Source organism: Oryzias latipes, chromosome 5 (assembly GCF_002234675.1).
Source record: "Oryzias latipes chromosome 5, ASM223467v1".
NCBI lineage: Eukaryota > Metazoa > Chordata > Actinopteri > Beloniformes > Adrianichthyidae > Oryzias > Oryzias latipes.
Window position 1 is genome coordinate 14046779 of NC_019863.2, and position 22949 is coordinate 14069727.

The 22949-nt window shown below is 36.9% G+C and overlaps 1 protein-coding gene across 1 annotated transcript in view; it reads right to left on the reverse strand.

Annotated features, from left to right (window-relative positions):
• Positions 1 to 18664, reverse strand: part of asic1 (acid sensing ion channel subunit 1) — a 152550-nt gene extending 133886 nt beyond the window's left edge. Inside the window, exons 1-2 of the mRNA XM_004068816.4 lie at positions 17271 to 18664; positions 7580 to 7775 (exon numbers count right to left, since the gene is read on the reverse strand). Coding sequence (XP_004068864.1) covers positions 7580 to 7775; positions 17271 to 17632 — 558 coding nt within the window. The 5' untranslated portion in view covers positions 17633 to 18664. The remainder of the gene's footprint in view (positions 1 to 7579; positions 7776 to 17270) is intronic.
• Between the last annotated feature and the right edge of the window lie 4285 nt (positions 18665 to 22949).

Genomic DNA, 22949 nt, shown 5'->3' on the forward strand with positions numbered 1-22949 from the left:
AAATACACCATGACAGCAGGGACAAAAAAGTAATTAACATGAGATTAATTTGCTTTCTTCCACCATTGGAGTCACTTGACATAAATAAAAGTGGAATAAAATTTGATGATTGCATTATGGTAATAGTGGCCTTTTCCTTACTTCCCCAAATACATTAAATTATTGTGAAGCAATAATAATTCAAGCCTAAGTTTGATTGAATGAGATTCACATTAACTGAGAAGTTAAACCAAGAGATAAACTCCATTTAGCAATGTTTGCCATCATCTCACTCAGTCAAAAAAAACCAACATGTCCATATAAAGATACTTTAAAAATCACACATATGTGGACATGAACTCACCGCCAGGCACTAGGCTAGAGTGGAAGGCATTTACCAACATTGGTAAACAGAACTGCCGGTGCGTGCATATATTGTGTTATATGCTTTGTACAGTTCTGTGTGATCAAATATTCCTTAAAAGATCATCCTGGATGTCTTGTATTTTTATGCAGGTGCAACTTTGCAAACCAAAGCTAGGTTTAAATGTTTAATTCATTGTTAAGGATTATTAACATGAAACTTGATCAAATTAGACTAAACTTGAGTGGGTTTACCCCAGTTTTCAGGGTTTTCATATGTTGTATGCAAATTGTTTGTTGCAGACAAAGCAAAATGGAAAAATAAAAATAGAGTTTCAGTTGGCACGGAAGTGAACTGCCACCTGCTACATTAAAAAAAAACAATACCCATTTGATGCTTTCACATGAAAATGATTTATGCATTTCTTTGCATAAAAGAGCAGAGAGGCCACTTGAGATTCACATGGAGATGCTTATTATTGTCAGGTGTAAGCCCAGCTGTATATTTTAAAAAGAAACTATAGAAACATATTATCGTCATTTGTGTCATCACTCTTTGCCATATTTTCTCAAATCTAACCATAACTGCCAATACAATTTTTTTTATAAATAAAAAAATCAGCATAACAACAATATATTTACATCACTTTTTTTACTTCAGTTGCATTTCCCTAGCAAATTGCAAGACACCAAACTTGGCAACAAAGGAAAGTCTGCTGCTTAACCCTTGTGCTATCTTAGATGACCCAACCCTTACATTGACGTGTTCTCCCTACCATGACAGGTGGATAAAGATGGAAAGATTTCATGTAATCCATGGACACCAGTGAGGATCACATATTATTGAAGAAAAAGGTTCAGCGCACTGTCTAGTGGGTCTAGAGGACCCAACTCCCAATGTTAAAGTGCCTAGGATAGCACAAGGGTTACATGACCTCAATAACACGGAAATACAGTTAAAATGTCTGGACAGGCAAATGTAAATATGCAAATTAAACCAAATGCACTTCACAAATTGACTTCTTAATCTGGATTTAAAAGTAAAAAGCGAAACAATATATTGTCAGCTTGGACCAATTGCATTGTCACACTAAAAGTGAATTTAAGGAATCCATCCATAACTCAGCAACAGCCCCATCGATCCATGTCTTTGAGTTTTGCTGTAATAGCAAAGTGATTGATATACCCCAACATGGATTTTGGTGAGACTTACCCTGCCAAAAGAGGACAGCAGAACCACTAGCTTTTACATTTGACAGATATAACGTCAATTATAATGAAGTAAAATGAAAAAAAAAAAATTCAAAACGAGCAGGGCTTCCCAGAAAAGCTTGGTTAGGAACAGATGATTTAGCATTTTTCAAATCTATCCCAGTATGTACCACAAATGACATTTGCTTTGAAGAACTCATAGACTCTGCAGCAATCAAATTCTACGGCTTCTATAATTCAGTTAGGCTCTATCAGTTCATATGCTCAGAAATCACGTGCCTCTTAACCCTTAATGTAAACGCGACTCAGCAACAAGACTCTCCTAGTTTACACAAAGACAATTTCAGACGTAAAGTGATGACAGCACTGGTAAAAATGTAAAACAAATGCTGAGGTAGAAATGAAAGTCCTCTTTAGAAGCACTTTAAAGTTCTGTGCTGAGAAGATGTGCATTAGCCACACTAAAACATATGCATGACACTAGAGATTCTCCCGTTCTTTTCAGTGAAACCTAAAATGCTATATCAGTTGCACTACAGCCTCCATCAGTTCAAACCCTTTTCTTTCCCAGCTTTCAGTTGTAGCGAAGCTGACATAAAGGAGAAAAGTGTTGAGATACCTGTTGAGCAGGCAAAACTCATTGTGTTCGACAATGGACATTTAGAAACAGGCGACACAGTGTAGCTTTGCAGTCTGTGGGAGGGTAAATAAGCACAAGGCTGGCTGTCTACTGATAGTACTTCTTTGGGTGCTACTATTGTGGCAGCTGTTCTTTTGTTCCTTTGTACCTCACCGCAGCACTTGACCATTTATGTTCAGTTTTATTTCAAGGTCTTTTGTTGTTACCTAGGCCTCAGCCTCCATTTATCTGCCTTTCTTTTTCTCTCCTTTCCTTCTTATTTTTATTTTCTGGTGGTGTTTTTGTCTTTTTCTTGCACCCCTCCTGCCAAGAAGTTAAGCTTCACTTGTGAATGTGTGCCTGTGGTTTGAAAACAGTTGTGGGTGACCAGATTGTCTGCAGAATGCTCTGTAGTTGTGCATAAAGACTAATGCACTGGAAATGTTCCTTTTATGCAGTATTGAATACCCTAACTAGTGCTGAGAGTAACTCATTACAAAAGTAATAAATTACAATACAAAATGATTTGCACCACAGCTTTCATTTTACCTAAATAAACTGTATTATTACAAAGGAAAATTAAACAATATTGCCCCTAATTTAAATATAAAATGATTTGCACCACATTTGTCTCTTCAGACTCTAAATTCTACATCACCTAGTATTACAAAGAAAATGGCTTAAAATGAATACAGATGCTTTGTAACTCATTTCAATTCTAAAACAGTAATATTGTGAATAAAGGATTACTCACAAATAGGCCTGCACAATATACCGCAAATTTATCGTTATCGCCATATCCAGCTCTGCAATATGCATATCGCAAAAGACGGCGAATATCGCAATAAATTGCAAACCCAAAATGTGTTAAAACAATCTTCTAGCAGCTTGAAGCATTTAACGAATCAAATAAATCCCTTTATCCTTTGACCAATCAGATGGACGCCTTCCCATTGTTGACCAATCAGATGGAGGCCTATGATGTTAGATGTTTGTCCCCCATGTCGACAAGGGTCATTTGGAGTATAATTTTTAAACTGTTGCAATGAAATGGGAATGATGTTTTTGTTTATTTTTCTATTTGTTTATTTACCGCAAATTATATCGTGTCGCAATATTGATCACTGATATCGCATATCGCAAGTTTTCCTCATATCGTGCAGCCCTACTCACAAATGACGTTAGCAAATAATCAATGATGTATTGCAATAAGAAAGTAAGCTGCAAAACACTGATTTTAGGAATCTTTGAAATATGTTTTTACCTACATAAATGTAAAATCATCCCATGTCCAACCATCGTTTTCCAGAGATCAGACACACTTTTTCAAATAGTTAGAAAAAAAATCCACTGTATGCATCACAAATGATTCAAAGCATTCATAACTAGAATAATGGAGCAAAGAATAATTCAAGATAATTCTTAATTAGAATTAAATGTAATGATTTAATTATTTGGAACAGGAACTATTAACTGATGATGATGGTGGCAGTTAATGGAGACAGCGGTCCTAGCAAAATCATATCAGATTTAAAAGCTGTGAAGATAAAAAAAAAAAAGACTTATAATCAGCCATGGACACGACAAAATATATGTTATTTAAAAGATTACAAAAAAACAGATTATAAATTAACATTATCTTGGTGCAGCAGTCTCACAGTTTTATTTCTCACAAGTAAAAATGATGTACTGTCACACAGGTAGTGTGATCCCAAAGGCAGTGATGACCTCTCTTTTTATCGAGAAAAGCATACTGCTGAATGCTAATCAGTGTTTCACTGCCTCCATGTTAAAGGTTTTAGAGGTTCATGGAAGTAGTCACCATGCATTATTTCATCCCCTTTTCCGTTGCAGTAAAGACTCTTTCCACATCATTAGTGCTCTCTGCTGAGCTATTCCATCCAGGTCCTTTGCTGCGCTAATACAGTGGAGCACTGCGATGCACCATCTGACACGAACACCACTACCAACGGCAAATGTGGACATATCAGCACATTGAAAGTGCAGCACCATGTGGGTATAACTGCACCGCATGGTGTTGTAGAAAAGAAGGGTTGATGGGGACATTATCGCCATTACGAAAGGCTCCATCTTTTGGACAAATGAATGATGGGATGAAAGCCTGGAACAGAACAGTGGGCTAATTGTTATTTAATTTGTTTCAAGTTCCCAAATCATTAGGACTTTATTATTACAGATTAATCATCATCACATTGCCCAAAAAACTTCAGTTTTTTACAATGCAGACTGATGTGTGCAAAGTTTTACACCTAGCCAACTGAGCCAGTCAACTGCTTATGCTTTAAATGTTAATTGGTGACTCTAAATTGCCTGAAGTGTGATGGTGAGTTGGTGGGGATGTTTTTCTCTGTGTGGCCCTGAGATGGACTGGCTCAAACTGTCCAGGGTGAACCCCGCCTTTACTTTACAGTAGCTAGTAGACTCCTGTGAACCCCATATAGATATAATAATGTTTAGAAAATTGATAGATTTATTCAAGTTAATTTGTACAATAATTCAAAACAAGAAATTAGGAAATTATCAAAAAAATCAATTTTAAAATATACATGAAATGCAGGATTCCAAGACAAGAAGAAAGAAATAAAAATGTGGATTACAGTCAACGCTGTGGACTGCTGGGCTGTGAAAAATAGGAAGAATTAATAGTTCATAAAAGTCTTTTGTTTATTTGTTTTTTTTAAAGAGCTGCATAAAATATTAGCTTTCCTCTCTTTTGCTAATCTAGACTTTTAATCTTTTTAATAAACATTAAAAATAACTTTTATTCTGGCAATGAATAGGAAAAAGATAAAACGTGGGAACTTTTTAAGAGAGAAGCAAAGGAAAAAAATTTAATTTACAGAAATTTTAATAGATGATAAATCATATACTTTCTTTAGATATTACATCTGGCTTTTCTTTAATTAAATGTAAAATGCTTAGCTGAATGCATATTAAAAAACATGGAGATAAATTGACCCAGGGTGTCTGGGGGAAGCCATTAAATAAAAAGGAGAATGGGATGGGGGCTGAATTCTAAATCTGGGTGTTTGTTGGTCTAACATCAGTAATATTTGTAAAAGTAGCATGCAAAAAATTTTAGACAAGCTTATATAAAGTAATGCAACCTTTGCAACCTTTCCAACAAAGCTAAAGGCAAACTTTTTGACCTAAAAAGAACTAATTTAGTCATGCTGCAACAAAAAAATGCATTCAGAGAAAAAACTCTTTTTGTTACAATTTCTTAGAAAGCATGACAGCCATGACTTGGGCTAAAAGTCGTTAAACTATTTATGAGTGTTTCACCACAGCCATGGCCGGCCCTCCCTATACGCGAATTACGCAGCCGCGTAGGGCCCCCGTCACCACCAGGGCCCCGAAGTGGCGAAAAAATAAAATTAAAAAAAGACCCAAATCTGGCAACCTTTTTCATAGCTGTGAATGTTGTGCAAAAGAATGTTGCCTGCACTTTTGTTATCCCCCCGTCAACACACCTGAACCAATCTGGCAACCCAAATAATGACGTTACGCCACTCTCAGCAACGATTGGTCAACATCACTGCATCTGAGCCTGGCACAGTGTGCATTTACGAGCGCATTTTGTTTCAATAAAGTTGAGAAAAGAAAAAAAACGAGCGCATTTTGTCACGCTGATCAAAGCGACAACAAGAGCACTTCATGCCACATAGACTTTAACCATCAGGAGCTGAAAAAAGATGAACAACTTCAGCATCAATCACAAGGTAAGTTTGGAGGATGATGGGGCCATATTTTTTACATTATCCAGTATTTCTGTGCATTCGCAATTTACTAATTGATCCGAAGTTCGGTAAAGTTAGAAAGACAGGTGAAGTTTAGTTTGCACATAAACGACCCCGTTTGTCGTAATTTCCAATGGAAAACTCTAAAATAATTCTGATACCCAAGTTTCCTGGATGAGGTCAGACAGGACCTTCCAAAACGGCGAAGAGAGGAGTAAATAATGACAACGGTGATGGCTGATAAATGTTTTAACTGACGTTATCGTATTGTTTAATTGTTTTGCTAACACATATTTAGTGCGTTCTGCATTTTCCGGTTTATGTCAGTATAGAAACTGCTGTTTATCTGTTATAGACAGTCTGGTAGTCTGACTTTTTCAACAATGTGTCTTAAAATCTTGCATTGGCATGAAATATGGAGAATCAAAACTGCCAAATACATAGGAAATAAAGGTTCTAATTTATTAATGACAAATAAAATAAATGTACTCATTTTAAAATTATGAACATACAAAATAATAGAATAAGAAGTGTATAAATGCTTATATTTCCATTTATACTCAAATTATTATTCACATTTATTATTTATAAATAGGTACATTTCTTTCTTATTTGTATTTTGAGGTTTTGGTTTTACATAATGAGGATGTTTTGCACAGTTCCGTGTCAGCCAACATTTTCTTCTGCTCTCAAAAAGTATCAAAAAGTATTGGAGGAGGTGCAGCATCCACATCCCTTCAAGTGGCATGTAAAGTAATTTAAAAAACAGTGTCTGCATAACCCCTTTTTTTCCATAAACAGCGGCTGAAGAGTATGGAACCCCAAACTGTTCATAATTAAATAAATAAATATGATCTTGTGCAAATATATAATCAAACAATCTATTTCTCATAAATATATAAAAAGATCATGACATTGTGAAAAACCTGCAAACAGATTTTAACTGAACCACTAAACTATTAGTAGTAATCTGCTATAGTTATTTTATTAACTTCATCATTAATTATTGTATAATAATTCTTGTTTTTTAGCTGCAGAAGAAACTCCTGTCACCACATCTTCTGTTGAAAGGGAAAACGTTGATGTTGCTGCTGGTAAGTTCAAATCTACCCAATATGGAACCCAAATCAAACTTATTGTTTCATTATTACTTAAAAGGACAGTCATACATTTGTGCACACACACACAACAGTGAAGGCACTTCTTTCCAACATTCTGCACTAGATATATCTCATTTATATTACAACAACAGTTGCGTTTTGTTGGTGCTGCTGATCAGTTAGAGGGCCCACAAATTAAATTTCGCTTAGGGCCCCCAGAAGACCAGGGCCGGCCCTGACCACAGCTGAAGGACAGTCAGCTGGTCACACTGGGCTCCACAGCAGGCTATATTTCTACTTGTTTCTCCTCCAGTGGTCAGTCAGTGCATGCACACGGAGTGATTTTCTGCTTAGTCCCCAGGGAAAGCTCATCTAACTGACAATAGAAAATTAAAACTATTTTTACTACTACTTTCCTTTTTCTTTTGCAAATGTGTACATTAAGAACTGTTCACACAAAAAACAAGAAAACTGCTTCAACACAAACCCCCTTGTTGCAATCAATCCTTGCAGAGGAAATGTAACTATTGACTTATGTGACTCACCACTTTGAAGTTTTCAGCACTACATTCAGTGCCTCTATAGGAACAGGAAAGCAGCATGTCCTTGATGTCGTGCCCCGTTCGGTCATAGAATTCGCGCATGTTGAAGGAGCGCGGCTTATAGCTTTCAAAGTCTGCCCTTTCCCTCAGGACCTGAAGGACATTTTCCTCGACCAAGTGTGGATCTCGGATCTCATACCTGGACAAAAAACAACCCCACATCTGATTTTGGTGTAACAATGAACATTTACAAAGACAACATTTAAAAAAGACAAGCAGTGCTGAGCAAGCAGTTTGTGTGAGTTGGGAAAAACAATTTTTAAATCTACCTATTTTATTTCATGCATTTCAGCCTATTGTTTCTTATGTGCTTGCAGAAGTGTTCAGCCTTCTATATTATTAGAAGCAGAGTTATATTTATACACTTTTTCAATAGATGAGTCTAAGCTTTACTTTGCATGCATTTCACTAAGTGAATACAAAACCAAAGGTAACACAAACTCAAGGGTAAGCATTTACTAATCACAGCTGCAAAAGAGGCCAGGTATAGCATCATGAAGGGGAAAGTCATTCATTACTAATGTCAGTGGGTTTCAAAGTTTAGCCATTGCATGCAGAAACCTATTCACTCAAGTGTGAATCAGTTTGGTTGAAGGGTAGCCTTTTCTTCACGTTCCTTTTTTTCAACTATGTTTGAAACCCAAACATGAGTATTACATGCAAAACATTTCCTGTCAGCGGCTAACAAAATTCTACAGAACTGTGTCCTCATTGTCTGTAACAATAATTGTGCTCTGACATGGTAGTTACATCAGGCTGCAGAGATTAGGAGAAAATATCTCATTATTAAGTAGAGAGAGTATTTCTCAGTGTCAACACAAAGGAATCAGTCTTCCATACAATTGGGATTAACATTGAGCATGCCTAACAGTCTTTGTAATACCTTTCTCCCAGAAGAGCTCCTGTACTGAATGCAAAAGGGCACAGCTTGTAGACAATTTAGTGCTCAGTCATGCCAAAGCATTTTTTGTAATTTCTGGTTAAAAACAGTTGAAAGGCAGAAGGGTTCTTTTTTTTGAGTCTTGCCTTGTGCTCCACAAATGCATGACACATGAATGACTAAGGGCTAATTTACGTGCAGAGCAAAAAAATACAAAAAAAAAAAAACAAACGAAGAAAGGCTGCAGCTAATTTTTTAACCACAAATACTGGCTCAAAACAAATACTTTCCAAAGTGCAGATTAGCCTCGGTTAACTAAAATTGGCCAGTAACATCTCCTGTGCTTTGTCCAATCATTGGTACATTCTTCAAAAATACCTACAGTAAAGACTAAGACCTGCTGACAGATGCTTTAGAGCAGGGGTGTCTATAGTTTTTTGCAACTTGAGCCAGATCTGGTGATGAGGAAATGTGTGAGGGCCAACCATTCGGCCTGCCAATCTTTTAATAATTTTAATAACATGACATTGAAATGAACTAAACCAAATGTGTACACATTCATGGGTCAATCCAAAGTTATACCTAGTCAAAGAAATGCCCTTCTCCTCTGACAATGAATCTGTGAATGGCTTTATAGACACTGCCAACACAGTTATTTATGAGTACTCATTCATGGTAATTTGAAGTAAAACCTAATCTTTTTTTTTATTCTTCAAGGTCACGCGGTTTATTGGCTAAGGAATAGTATTTCATCCCTTGATGATGAGATCAGGTTTGACTTATCCATGAATAAAAAAGGAAATTGTAGATAAGATAAGATAATATAAGAAAAGGATTTATTGTCATATGCACAGCTTACACTGACATATGAAATGTGTTCCATATCAATTGTATTGCCCATTCTGCATTGCTGATCAACTAGGATCATGTTTTCAAGACATGTCCCAACTTTGAACAAAATAGAATAATTTCTAACATAATGTCCATCACAATTATGAAATGATTCCAGAAATTATGGGCAAGGTGTGGCTGATGTAATACTAGAAGTAGTTATCATTTATTTATTTCTATGGCACTACATCTAGAACTATTTTGTAAGTCGCTTTGAATAAAAACACCTGTTAGATAAATATTTCTAAAAATATAACCAAGAGATGCTGTGAGGACCCTTGACTTTAGTCGTGTATGGTTTGTTGACTCTTGTAATTTATTTCCCATCATGCTGTTTGGCTTTCCTTTCCTGCTCCCACCTGATCCATGTTCACACCTGCATTTAGTCCACAATCAATACACCTTCTTTACCTTTTGTTGATTAGTATCCTCAGAGTATTTCATGTCTGTTTGTCATGTCAGATACTCTCTCTGTCAGTCTTCTTTTGTGTTTGGTTTATTTTTGGTTTTGTGATTTGCGTGATTTGTGTTTTTTTAGAGGTGAAATTATCTATACAAACTACATGTATTACTAGTTGAATTAATTATTTTGTTTTGGAGCTGCCGTAAAGAATGCTGTCAATACAAAATGCTGCTGTAACGATGTACATTGACAAAAAACATTGTATTGTTTTGTTTCTCCCATTTTAGTCTTTATTTCTGTTATTTTTCTTTTTTTTATCTTTAAAAATTTGAATGAAGATGAAAGTCAATGAAGCTGAAAGTCAAAACAAAACTTGTGTTGAATGCAATGGGAAATTAAGCACCTCTTGAAAGTGAATTGTGTGCTTTTTTCTGCACAAGTTGGTTTTCTATAGCTGATCCACTTCCCTCCCACCATCTATTACCATATATTGGATTCATCACAGAGAAGTTCAATGATGCACTACCAACTTGCTCACGTTGGCCCCCACCTCTACTCAAAAAAAAATGTCATTCCCTGTATTAGGCATGACCCACTCTTTCAAAGTTACCTTGAAAGACAAGCAGGGTACTTCAAACCATTGTGGAGTTTATTTTACTCTGCCTGTATACAGAATGTTTCTCATATTGCTTGTCTGCCAAAATGGTCTAATCTGGTTTATTTTCCCAGCTAATGTGAGCATACTGTCATGAAAAAAAACAAGAGAGACTTAAACACTACTGCTAGATTTTCAACAGTAGTTTAGGTAGAAAGAGGTATTTTTAGTCAACTGGAGAGTACCCCCTCTTATGATGTTGAATTTGTTTGATGTTTGCCTTTGGGCACAGTTGCCAACTGCTGCAGATTTTGATCAGGAGCCACGTCAGCATGTTTTGACAGAGGTTCAGCAGCTGGCAGAATGTCATATTTGCCTTTACCTTTAATACTACTGGCAAGCTTCACTTTTAACCTCTAGTTTTTTCTTCTTCTTTTCTGAAACAAGTTAAGTGAATGCAAACCATACTGGGTTCAACTTGAAAATATCTATTCTAGTTTATAGCTAAGCTTTTAAGCTAAGCTTTTAAGGAATTATTAGTGGTATTTCAGTCAATTCAGCATTTTGGGAGTGACATTCAGCCCTGTTGGTTTGTAGGATGTAGTCACTGTGTTGCAATTACACCTGGCGCCTTTGACAAATGTGTGGCCATAGAGATTTCATTGCAAAAAATGTTTTCTATTTTAGTACTTGACTAAGTCAGATAGTACTAAGAGTATAGTAGAGTATAGTAATAGTGGAAAGCAAAATGGACTAAAATTGTAGCATTCTGTTGTACACGAAATATTGAACACATTAAAGATAAGCTATTAGAAAAGTTAAAGGGCCTATATCATACTATTCTTAAGTCTTTAAGAGTAAACTATATCCATATGATAATACATTACACTTGGCACGCTAATGAATTCTTTTTTTTATGAATATCATTTTTTCACATTTCATTTTCCTACCCGGAAGTAAGACAACTCGATCTTTGAGGCACCGGCTTTCGCTCCTTGTGGGTGCTGCCCATTTCATGACTTTAACCTAGAGCCGGCCTCTGCAGCATGACTGCGTTTCGCCCATGAAAGCAAACAACATCCAAACTTTTGCATAGATGGACGTGCATATTATGCATATCAAATAAAAACGTTTTTGCCGATCAGTGCTATAGCTGCAAAGAAAGTGGGTGTGTGTTTTAGCCTGGGGGTGGTGCTGGTAGTCTTTTAAATGACTACTTTTAAACATGTTTGAAAGAACAACCTACAAATGACTTTGGGTTTTTCATTGATTAAATTTAACTAAACTGTTACAACTAAAAAGTCCAAATTTAGAAGAGTAAAGTTAAGTAAAACTCTTCACTGTCAATAATTTAAAACTTCCTAAGATTTAAGAATCATGTCCGAGCATATTAATTGGATAAATTACCAAAAATTATTTCAAATTGACACAGTTTTCAGGAGTCATACATCTACAGCTGTGATGGTAAATATGAATCCTGTCTACATGTTTTAGTTTAAACAGTTTTTGTTTTATACATCTAAATTTTAAAAAAAAATAAATCATTTGAAGATTTTTTTTAATCAAGTAAAAAAATTTTATTCAATCAACAAATCCTTTTTCTTGTTGAATTTTTAGGTTTATTCTGTTAATTTTATATTTAGACTGCCATTTTCTGTGTAGTACTTCACACTATTCATGATTGAGTCTAAAAGTAACAGCTAAAAATAACTTGCATAACCACACAATGATACCATAGATTAATAAGTAGATACGGCCTGTTGTGGTATATTCTGAATTTAATTGAATTGTATCCTAAGCTCGTGTCTTATAAGCAACACAAAGCTGCCAGGAGAGCACTTAAGAAGCCCTGCTCACATCCCCGAGTCAGGAAGCTTTAGCTGAGGCGCACACAATCACAATAATATGGGTAGATTTTTAATATTGCCCTGCCACTGCTCCCTAAAGCAATCACCACAAACTCTCTCACAGTGTTGGGTGGGGAAGGCTAAATTGGATTATCGGCCACAAGCACTTTAATTTTCTTGTGGGAACTAAAAGGAATCAGAAAGCATCTGCAATATTTTGCCACTGTGTAGCAAAAAGTAAATAAAAAGAATGCAGCTGTACAGAGACATATGAACAGTCACACACACCTACACAAAAGCAGCCCCTTAAAGTGAAAAATTCATAGATATAATTTTTGCTAGGAATGAATAGGAACCAATGCATTGTTTAAAATGTATCCTTGAGAAGAAAAAAAATTAACAAGACTATTAGGCCACTTTGAATGAGATTACAACATGGAATCAAGGGTCACCAGGAGCAGAAACATAACACATCTTTGACTAAGGGTGTAACAATTAATCGACTTAATCAGTTAATTGATGTATATTCCTATGATCCAACCAGATCGATCTGTCTGTGGCAAGTTCTTAATCGAATTGACCCATGCCATTATAACAAATTGAATATATAGATTAGAAAATACAATTTTGATTGAGACATGAATAGGTTTCTTTTAGGGTGTATTCAGACTAGAAAAATTTGTTGCTCTGGACCTAGTCCGCTTAATTTGGTCTGGATCGAGTCCTGAACTTTGTGTTTGGTCTGTATTCAGACTGCCGTCAAGCGTACTTCCTTGTTTCGGACTAAACCTTGTAAACAAAACCACATGACTAAAGGTCTCTTCACTCTTTGCTCTGGTATTATGAGGGCGGGGCAAAGAAACTACAGGCTGAAATTAGTCTTTCATTCTTTCAGTTCTTTATATTTCGCTCACAAGTCTTGAACATCTGGGATGGCGTCATAGCAGCGCTGAGTGCATGCCACGTAACGAGACAAAGAAAAGCATGTAAGAAAGGTTTTCAGCTGTGTTAATAAATGTTCAAACAAGTAGGGAGTTGGACCCTTTTTTCCTCTTTGATAACACGACAGTCGTTGCTTTATATTTTGTCCATCAGTTGCTACATTCTCACTTTTTATACATCACATGACCACCGGCTATGATGGCCATTTGGTTCAGTTGCTCCTCTCCAAGAGCGGATTGTGTTCAGACTGAGGAATCTCAGAGCAAACCGAAGCTCAGTCCAATTGGAAACAAACTGAGACCAACTCGAAAGATGGGTCCAAAGGCAGTTCCTGGTTCCTGGTTCCAGGGTCCGCTTGGATGTACATCTATTCAGACTGAAAACTTGTTCAGGATTATCGGGGGAAACGAACTCTGGTTCACTTTAAGTAGACCAAATGTGTCCAGTCTGAATAAACATTTACTATAACATAAAAATGACCAAGTGCATCACAGCGCAGACACGGGTGTTGGCAGAAAAAAGTGATCAATGTGGAAAAACAACAATTTAGGTAACTAAAATGTAAATGGATTTGCCGTTACTTCTTGGTTACTTGTTTGTTTGTAAAAAAATTTAATTAATTCTTGATTATCTTTCAAGAAATAAAAGGAATCTGGAAACCTTCACATGCACTGTTCAGTATATCTCTAAGTCCCACTGGTTGAATTTTTGGCTAAAGATTTGTTTTAATTATAGATCAATAAATCGGATCGCTTAAAAATGAACCAATATTGACTATGAATTATATCAGCAACCACAAATTATAATATAAAACGAATCATTGTTAAAATGAATTGTTATATCCCTGTCTTTGAAATTAATCCTTACCTAAACTGAAAATGGACATACAATACATGCACCCCATTTTCATGCTAATTTGCATTTAATGTCATTTTACTGAGGTGTCTGTCCAGTTATGAGCTCCTTCTGCTATACAATCACTATAAAAATAAATGCAAATGTTGCCATAAAATCATCTTAAGCGTCATGCATTTTTTTCTATGGTGCTTTGGCCTTCCCATGGCCTCTTACAAGCACGTTTTCACATCAGTTACATCCAGACTGGAGTCATAATCCAGTCAGATAGTGATGCCAAAGCAATCAAGTGTTACATTTTACGGTATTTTGCTCATAGCTTATGTGAATTTGAGGCATGTTTGCAAGCTCAGGAAACATGTTTAAACCAGTATCAGCAGAAGACCTGGATCTTTGAGCTGATTGTGCATTTCATGGCTGCACACACTATATCATCAACAGTTACTCCAGAACAACTTTTTTTTCCTGTTAATTATCATGTAATTGTCCTTGCGGCATAATAGAAAATAAAGCATTGCAATTTACTTGTAATGTTCTGCACTGTCGAGTGTGACTTTAACCTGCAAAAAATACAAGGAGGTACTAATTGATTTTTTTTGCCCCATTTTTTTTTTTTTTACCAATGCTGTTTGAGTATAGTAAGCAAAGCAGTTGCAGTTAAGCTAAGCTAAGCACATGATTAAAACTCAGTTGGACATTTTAAATGTGTTTTTTTAGTTATTTATTCTGATTTAGAGTCAAAGCCAAGGGCCACATAGCCTGCTTTATTCGATTGAAGCTCTCAGTCCTAAAGGTGATATCAAAATGCTTGTAGCATCAAGTAAAAATGCTAAGAAATAAGTATTTATTACCTTTGATAGTGTTTACCTTTATTTCAAAATCGTTTTACTTATTGCGACTAAACATGGCAACAAAAACAAAAGAACATGTAAAAAAACTGAGGATTTTAGTTATTTCTATATGTTTATGTCAGTTATGCATTTTGTATAGACCCACTTCAATTTTTTTCAGCATCTATAATGTTTCTCCCCTGAAACAAATATCATATGCCAATCACCCAAGCTGTTTTAGTTGGTGTAGTATCCTTTTGTTATGCTGTTTTGGTTAATGCTTGTCATAAAGCTTCCTATTAGGTTATGAAGTCCATTATATTTTAGCTTTGTTATGTTAAAGTTTATGTTTACCTTTAGGTTTTCTATTATTGTGTATGAATATAGTTTATTAATGAAAATATTTTATATCTAGACATCCTGTGGGTCTCCTGCATTTCAGTCCTTTAACATGACAAGAATTTTTTTTAACACGCATTGAAAAGTGCATTCTATTTAATAAAACAATACATTTATGCACCTATGTCTCTTACCTTGTTCATTATTTGTAATATTTGGTTATCAATGCACTGTAAAGGAAGCAGTTACTTTCAAACATATTACCTTTTCTTTGTCCAAATTGTAAAGATTGGCAAAAAAAAGTTAGGTTTGGGTCACATTTTCTTTTTTAATCTTATTTTCTTTGTTCTCTTTTAATAAAGAGAAAAAAAAACTTCAAGATGAATCAAATTATATCCACAATTGTGCTTTGCTCGCAATGGTACAACCCAATTTCAGGATATCCTTCATGAGTACAGTCATTTCATTCATAATTTTGTACTGCACATCAGGATTTTAGTACTCCCCTTTATTAAAGGAAAGAGACCATCAAGCAAAGGTTGGCATACACTTGATGCCCCTCTCCAGACTGATATCTGGAAGGGAATAAATTGAACGGGCATCTCCTCAAGGCCAAAAGAACAGATGGAGCAAGAAACAATGAGAGAGATGAGGGTGTTAATCAGCGGGACAACTCTGTAGCTTAACAAACAGCGCTAATTACACAGGGATAAAGTCTTGTTCATCACACAGCTTACGAGACACAAGTTAATTGCCTCTGTTTGTTTTCCCCTCCCTCCATCTTATGTTAGCTCATCAAAGTCATTCAAAAATGTCCAGTTGCTTACATTTTTTTTTTTAATTCTATTTTATGACTTTATTTTCATATCTATGAAGCCACTTTATGTACATGGAAACCTGGCATAGACTATGTAGTTACATATAGGAAAAAGTGTTTTTATAACAAAATAAAGGCAGAATTTTTGTGGCTTCCCATTGCAGCTGACAGTGCAAAGATTGAGAAATGAATCCATGTCAGATGTAGGTACATTGGTTGAAATCTATCCATGCTACACATGAATGTCTGCTGCATCTTAACGGAAGTGAATCTATTGCTCTTCCAATATGAATGCATAAGGGTCATGGACAAACAACTGTGGGAATATGTCATTGAAGCATTTACAGCCTACACAAATGTACTCTGTCTTGTGCTGCAGGGCTGTGTAGATCAATAAGCTAAAAATAAACAGACTGATGTTTTCAAGATGGTATTTAGATTAGTTAATATGTAGCAGATTGTGTATTTTTGCAAAAACACAGTAAACGTGTCTCCTTTAGTCTATGATTATGTGAGAATTTCACTGCTCCTTTTAAGAATGAGGAAACGATATCTCTTAGATTTTTAATATTGTTAGATGGGTCAGAATCAGTTGGAGGAAACAAGAAAAGTATAAATTATGAGCAAAACATGATCAGAAGACTAATAGACAAAATTGGATACCTTGATATTTACATTTGAACAAAATCCAAAGGTAAGGAATTGTTCCACTTTGTTGTAAAAAAGCCTCAGAATAAATTTTAGAATTTCAAAGTGACTTACTATGAAGATTTATTTCCATCAGAGCTATTTGTGACTGTCAATATCTCAAGTTAGGCAAAGGTCAATTCAATCCAGACTTAAGAGGTTTTTGCAAACTCCATCTATGTTATTTTGCACCCCCCCCCCCCCCCCAGAGGCCTTACAGGGACAATCAGTGTGAAAGTTAACATTGTTTTGCACTTCCAGGTGACACACAAGGTTTTCACCTGACACAGCCTGTCTGAACTCATATTTAGAGAGTAAAGCTTTTTATTTGAGAGTAAATAAAATCCTATTGTTGCTACATGAATTCTGAATTAAATTCTGCATTTTTATTTCATATAAATGTAGTTTAAAAACAGGTTTCTAGCCTGCAACTTGACACAAAAATTACAAAATAAAAGGTTCATCTGATGAAGATCCTGTTTGTGAGATTCGATAGTTTACTTAAGATTTTATGCAAACATACAGATGAGCTGCAACATCATACACACCTGCCGTTGAGCAAGGCAAGGAGCTCCCCAGCGTGGTACAAGTCGTTGCGAGTCACTCGGCTGAAGCGGAAGGAGTTGAGATTGCAGAAGGTGATGGCGGGGAATACGATCATTGACGCCGCCACCTCGTCCAGCTTGGTGACATGCGGGTACTCAAAGTAAAACTGCACCCTGTCCACGCACACCATCACCAGAACCCCCACGGAGAGCATGAAGAACAGAATCCACAGGGTGCGCTTCAGGCACATGCGCTCATAAGTGAACATGTGCGAGATGCCGTGAAGGGTGGACCTGGTGGCGAAAACTTCAATGGGAGCTGGCCGCTTGTAGTCCATTTCGTCCGAGTCTGCTTTGAGATCCATGATTTCTGCGGGATGACTTTCGATTTAGCCAAAAAATGGATGGATGGGTTGCACAAAAGCGCAAATCAACCTTATGGAACAGTAAAGGCTTTATTGATGAAGAGGAGGGGTAGTGGCTGCAAGTTCACGCCCTTTCCACATGTATTTGTCATGCAGTCTCCGTGAGATGTTGCGTCACTGGGAACAAATAAAAAGATTGAGAATAATTCCACTTTCATTCAGAATCTCGTCCACGTGGACAAAAGTGCGGAGGCTGCCACGGCACAACTGGGGTCACAGCTTCATAATAGAGATAAAATTTAAAAAAAAAATGAGTGCGCATGGAAAGATGCCAGTGCGTTCCTCTCCTGCCGACTTGTGTAAAATGTTGGAGTTGTCGTTTGGCTCCACTCTAACAGAAGTGACACCCGGCAGGTCTGCAGGAACAGGAAGAAAACAAGCCTCGGTGAAGACGATAGGGGGATTTGGACATTAACGGCTGGATGTGCTTTTTCCTTTTCCTGAGGACAGCAGCAGATTGACGAGGCTTTTCCAGCTCCTCGTGTGCACGCGCAGCATGTGCAGAATGTCAAGTACCCGCTTGGTTCTGGTCTGTGAAGGTTTTAAAAGCAGTCGTCGGTTCACGGGTTTTCCACAGCCCGGATCCCCAGCTGCATCACAGAGGACCGGGGTCTGACTGATGGATGCCTCGGTGCGCCTCTGCTGTGAGCATCCATCCCCCCCCTCCTCCAAACTGCCTTCGGAACGATGCTGCCCACAAGACTTCGAATTCCTGATCCCGGACTTCCTAGATAAAAGAAGTGTCCCTGGAAAAGCGAGGCTGTTTCACAGTCGAAACGCTGCGCGCACAAAATTTGGGGGGAAAAAAGCCTCACAGTGGCTGCGATTTTTTAGTCGGATCAATACAGGCGCTCCAAACAACAGCGAGCAGGGATAGGACAGCGGGTTTTACACCGGCTGACGAAGTCCAACGTCGGCGGAACCGAGAGAGTGCTGCGATTGAGCCTGCTATGAACTATGAGTCAAAGAGTAGTCATTGCAATCAGAAAATCAGTCATGAAAATATTGTCGTTTCTGCACGAGTATATATATATATATATATATATATATATATATATATATATATATATATATATATATATATATATATATATATATATATATATATATATATATATATATATATATATATATGTATATGTATGTGTGTGTGTGTGTGTGTGTGTGTGTGTATACACGCACACACACAAACAAATAACTAACTAAATAAATAAAGCTGTTTGCTTTAAAAAAAATGACCTTTTCCAGAGACCAAAAGTGTTTCTGCCACGCCCAAATATTTGTTGACTTATTTGTTGGCTGTTACATCAATCCCATGTTGGAATTGATCAAGTCCTTTATGTTTTTTTTCTCTCAACATCATTATTATTGACAGCTAACATAACATTGTACCTAACAAACATATTGAGGAAATTTGCAGACAAATTCAAAGTTTCATTTAGAAGGTGTCCCTGTTCCGCTCCATTCTGAAGCCTCCAGATCCTTGTACATCTTTGTTTTGAGTTGGAATATGGCTCAAAATTGGCGGGATAGCTCCAACATTGCTCACCATTTTTGTTGCCAGAGTAATGTCAGGTTGGGGGTGTGAGGGAATCTAAGCAAGCGGGAGAGAGTATACACAGATAGGAGACGGGTATTGGGGGGGAGTTGCTCCACACCAACACTCACCCACAATTCAGAGGTGAGATTCCAAAAAACTATTGCTGCGCTGCAGAAACTATTTCCTAGAAAATGACGTGTTTTGATTTTTGCTAAGAACAGTGTAAACAAAGATAAAAGCTCAGAGCGCAGGTTTTTAGAAGAATGCTCAGAAATGCGTGAATGGATCAAAATACCTCTTTGGGGTTATTATTATTTTTTTGTGTGTGTGTGAAGAATTACCATTATAATACACTTAGAAGCTCAAAATTTGATTTTGCATAATATAGGCAAGAACAAAAAACCATTGATATCAAAGGCAAAGTTGCCATTTTAACATATTAATAGCAATATCCCAAAAAAAGTAAATAGTATTAATTTAAAATTAGGTGTGAGGATTGTGTCATTTAGTTAAGTTTTTCAGTTGGTCATGTTCTGTCTGTCAGCCTCCCAGGTTCCTGTAGTCATCCACAGCTGTTTTCATTTCTGTTCATTGTCCTCAGCCTTTTTCAATGACTTGTTTTAAGATCATTTTTTTTAGTAAGTAAATAATTTTTTTTTTATATAGAACTCGTTACAGAGAAGGATTCACAGTGTTAAAACGAGAAAAAAATAAGAGAAATAATACAAGCTGCTTAGAGCAGGTAAAACCTGATAAAACATACTCAGACATTTTGAAATACACACAAAAGATAGCCTAAAAAAACCCCTCTTTAGTTGCTTTTTTGGTTTTGTCATGTTAATTGACCTAGTGTGAAACAGACGCAGAAAAAAAAATTCAAACACATTTGACACACTTACACCAACGGTGTCACTTTGGTTCCAACTGCAAGCTGTTTTGGAAGTATGCTGTTGCAAGCCTCATACAAAACTGTTAACAAATCTGTTTTCTGCTCCGCTCAATTCCTTGTAGTGGATTCAATTAAACATTCGAAATGTCAAAGTGAGCAAGTGAGCCAAATGCGAGCAACAAGGCAGATGTGTCACAAGAATGCGGTTGCCAAATCTGTCATACACAGTATTGCCAGGAGGCTGGGAGAGCTCATCCATGAAATTGTTGATAATGCCCCCATAATTGCCATTTGCCATAGTATTGACTGTGACATTGTGGCAACATCTATAAAGCCCGTGTCTCATATTGATCACCAGTGCTGGGAAGGTGAGTCATGCTCTGTTTCAGTCAGGTAAAACAAGTTGCAGTTAAACACTCTGAGGAACTGAAACACACAAGTTTGAAATTACAAATGGCTTTTCCGGTTTAATAAATATTTTAATAACATGCCCTGGCATGTACATTCAGCTAAATGTAGATTTCATGGAGATGATGCTCGCTCATGATGCTCACTGGGAGGATTTTTCTGTTAATTTAGATCTATCAAAGACAGCACAATCGCCATGTATTAAAAAGAAAGCACCCCAGGGTATTTGTGAAACCTGCTTTTTGCAGTAAAACTTTCTTCATGTAATAAAAATAAGTTGGCAGTCTGCCAAAATTAATATCATTTTTAAAATATCCACTTGAAAACAAAGGTCAGATTTACTGGTAAAGTTTCTCTGAAGCCCTTTTTTCATTTAGAAATCCTGCAGATGTTCCCACAGGCAAGATGGTTATTATTTTTGTGCAACAGCAAGAGTGTGGGTTGAGGATAGTTTTTGATTATGTTGAATATGATGCATTGTACTTGAAATTTTTCATTATTCCAACTGTGTAATATATGCTTCTTTAAAGAGATAACGCATTATTGAAATGTGAATACATTTTTTTTTTATTTCCCAGAAAGCCAAATACAAGATTTAAGCTATTGTACACTTTTAACAAGACTTTATGGGGCTTTTATCAAAGTCCAAGATTATAAATAAATCTTTTGATTAAAAACTGGTTTTGTAGATACTGCTAATTACTGGTGCTAATTAATTACACTTAACAAAATGACAACATTAAATATATTTTCACAAATTTGTGAAAAATTTTCATTAGTTCTTAATATACAAATGGAACTAAGCGCTGCTAATGTGGTCTCCGTGGTCTGAGCAGTGCTGGATTAAAAATGAATATACTGGCTGTGGGCGCTCTTCTGGGGCGGGGCCCTGCGTTGGGCCCTCCCGGCGCGGTGGGTGGGCTGCTCTCCTGGTTGGGCTGGAGCTGCACTCTCTGCCCCCCTATGCCTCCCTGCTCTCTGGCTCTGGGGGCCCCCGTGGTGGTCCTGCTGGCCCTGGCCTGGGTGGCGGATGTGATCGCCCGGGGCGCGGTTGTTCTCTATCTGCTGCGGGTGTTGGGGGGGGTTCTGGCTGCCGCTGCTGCTGCGGCGGGGCTCTTGGTGTGGGGATGACTGGGCACTATGCCTCCCTCTTTTACATTCCATCATCCATTTTAGAAGAATATAAACACTCACTTGAGCACAGGTGTTAGCTCACCTTTGCACTAATATTTAGCATGATTGAATGAACTATTTCACATTAGTTGGTCTGAAGGCATAACTATGCGTGTGGGAACAATATTTGTATTGTGTACATGTTGACATGATAACATTTTTGCAGCCCACAGATGTGTTTATAACATTTGAGTGTGTGTGTGGACAGGCCCCGCCCTTATAGACGTGTATTACATCTGAACCTCACCGTAATGAGTACAACCATCCAGAAACTTGTTGCTTTATGCTGATTCATGGTTTTACCCCCCCTTTCTATAATCACCCTCCTATACCCCCCTCTCTAATATCCCTCTCTCTTCTTTCCTCCTTTTCTTTATCCACCCGGTCCAACACCAAAGATTTTCAAATACGATTAAAATGAATAAAGTTTGGCCTCGATTACAAAAGGGGTTATTCAGGCAAACCTCTGGTTTGTCAGAAGATTCATAACCCCTGTTGTAAAAGTAAAATATGTCCAACACAAGAGGCCTTCAGCTCTCATCTGTTTGCCCAGCTGTTGGACAGGACAAGTAAAATAAATAAATAAATGAATATAGTGAACCTGCTCAGAGTGTGTTTTGCTCAAAAACATTTAAAGACTCCATTATCTCCAACAAAAGGCCACACAAGGTTTAACTGCACAAAAATCCTGCAAGGACTGTCTGCTTTTATATTGACAAAAGGATAGGCTGCAATATTTTTTACGTTGCATAGTGGGGAGAAGAAACAGCATTAGGTTGGAGAGTAAGCTCTCACCTTAGTTTATGAAATTACTTGTCAGTCCAGCTGTATCTACAGTTGCAGTATATTTGCTTCTTGCAGTTGAGAACAGATTTTGTGGCCAAAGACAGAAACTTGTTTTTTTCTCACATACATTTTCATTGTTCAATATATATTTTTTCATTTGTGTTATTTGATCTTAGTACAGACCCATATTATGGCAATTGTCTATATCTAAACACTGAATTTCCATGTTTATGTGTTGCTTAAAAGGCATAAGAAAGTTGAAATAGGCCTAGCTTTTCTACATTTGTGTCATTCCCTATATATATTTACTTTTTTCTCTGTAGTGTCTCCACCTCCTTGCCATGCTGTCTTCTCCATTAATGTTCCTTTTTGTTAACATTTTAATGAGTTAGCTGGCTGCAGCTCATTTCAGCTTATCTGTGGTCCACTGGAAAAGCAGACTTCTTTTCATTCTGAAAATG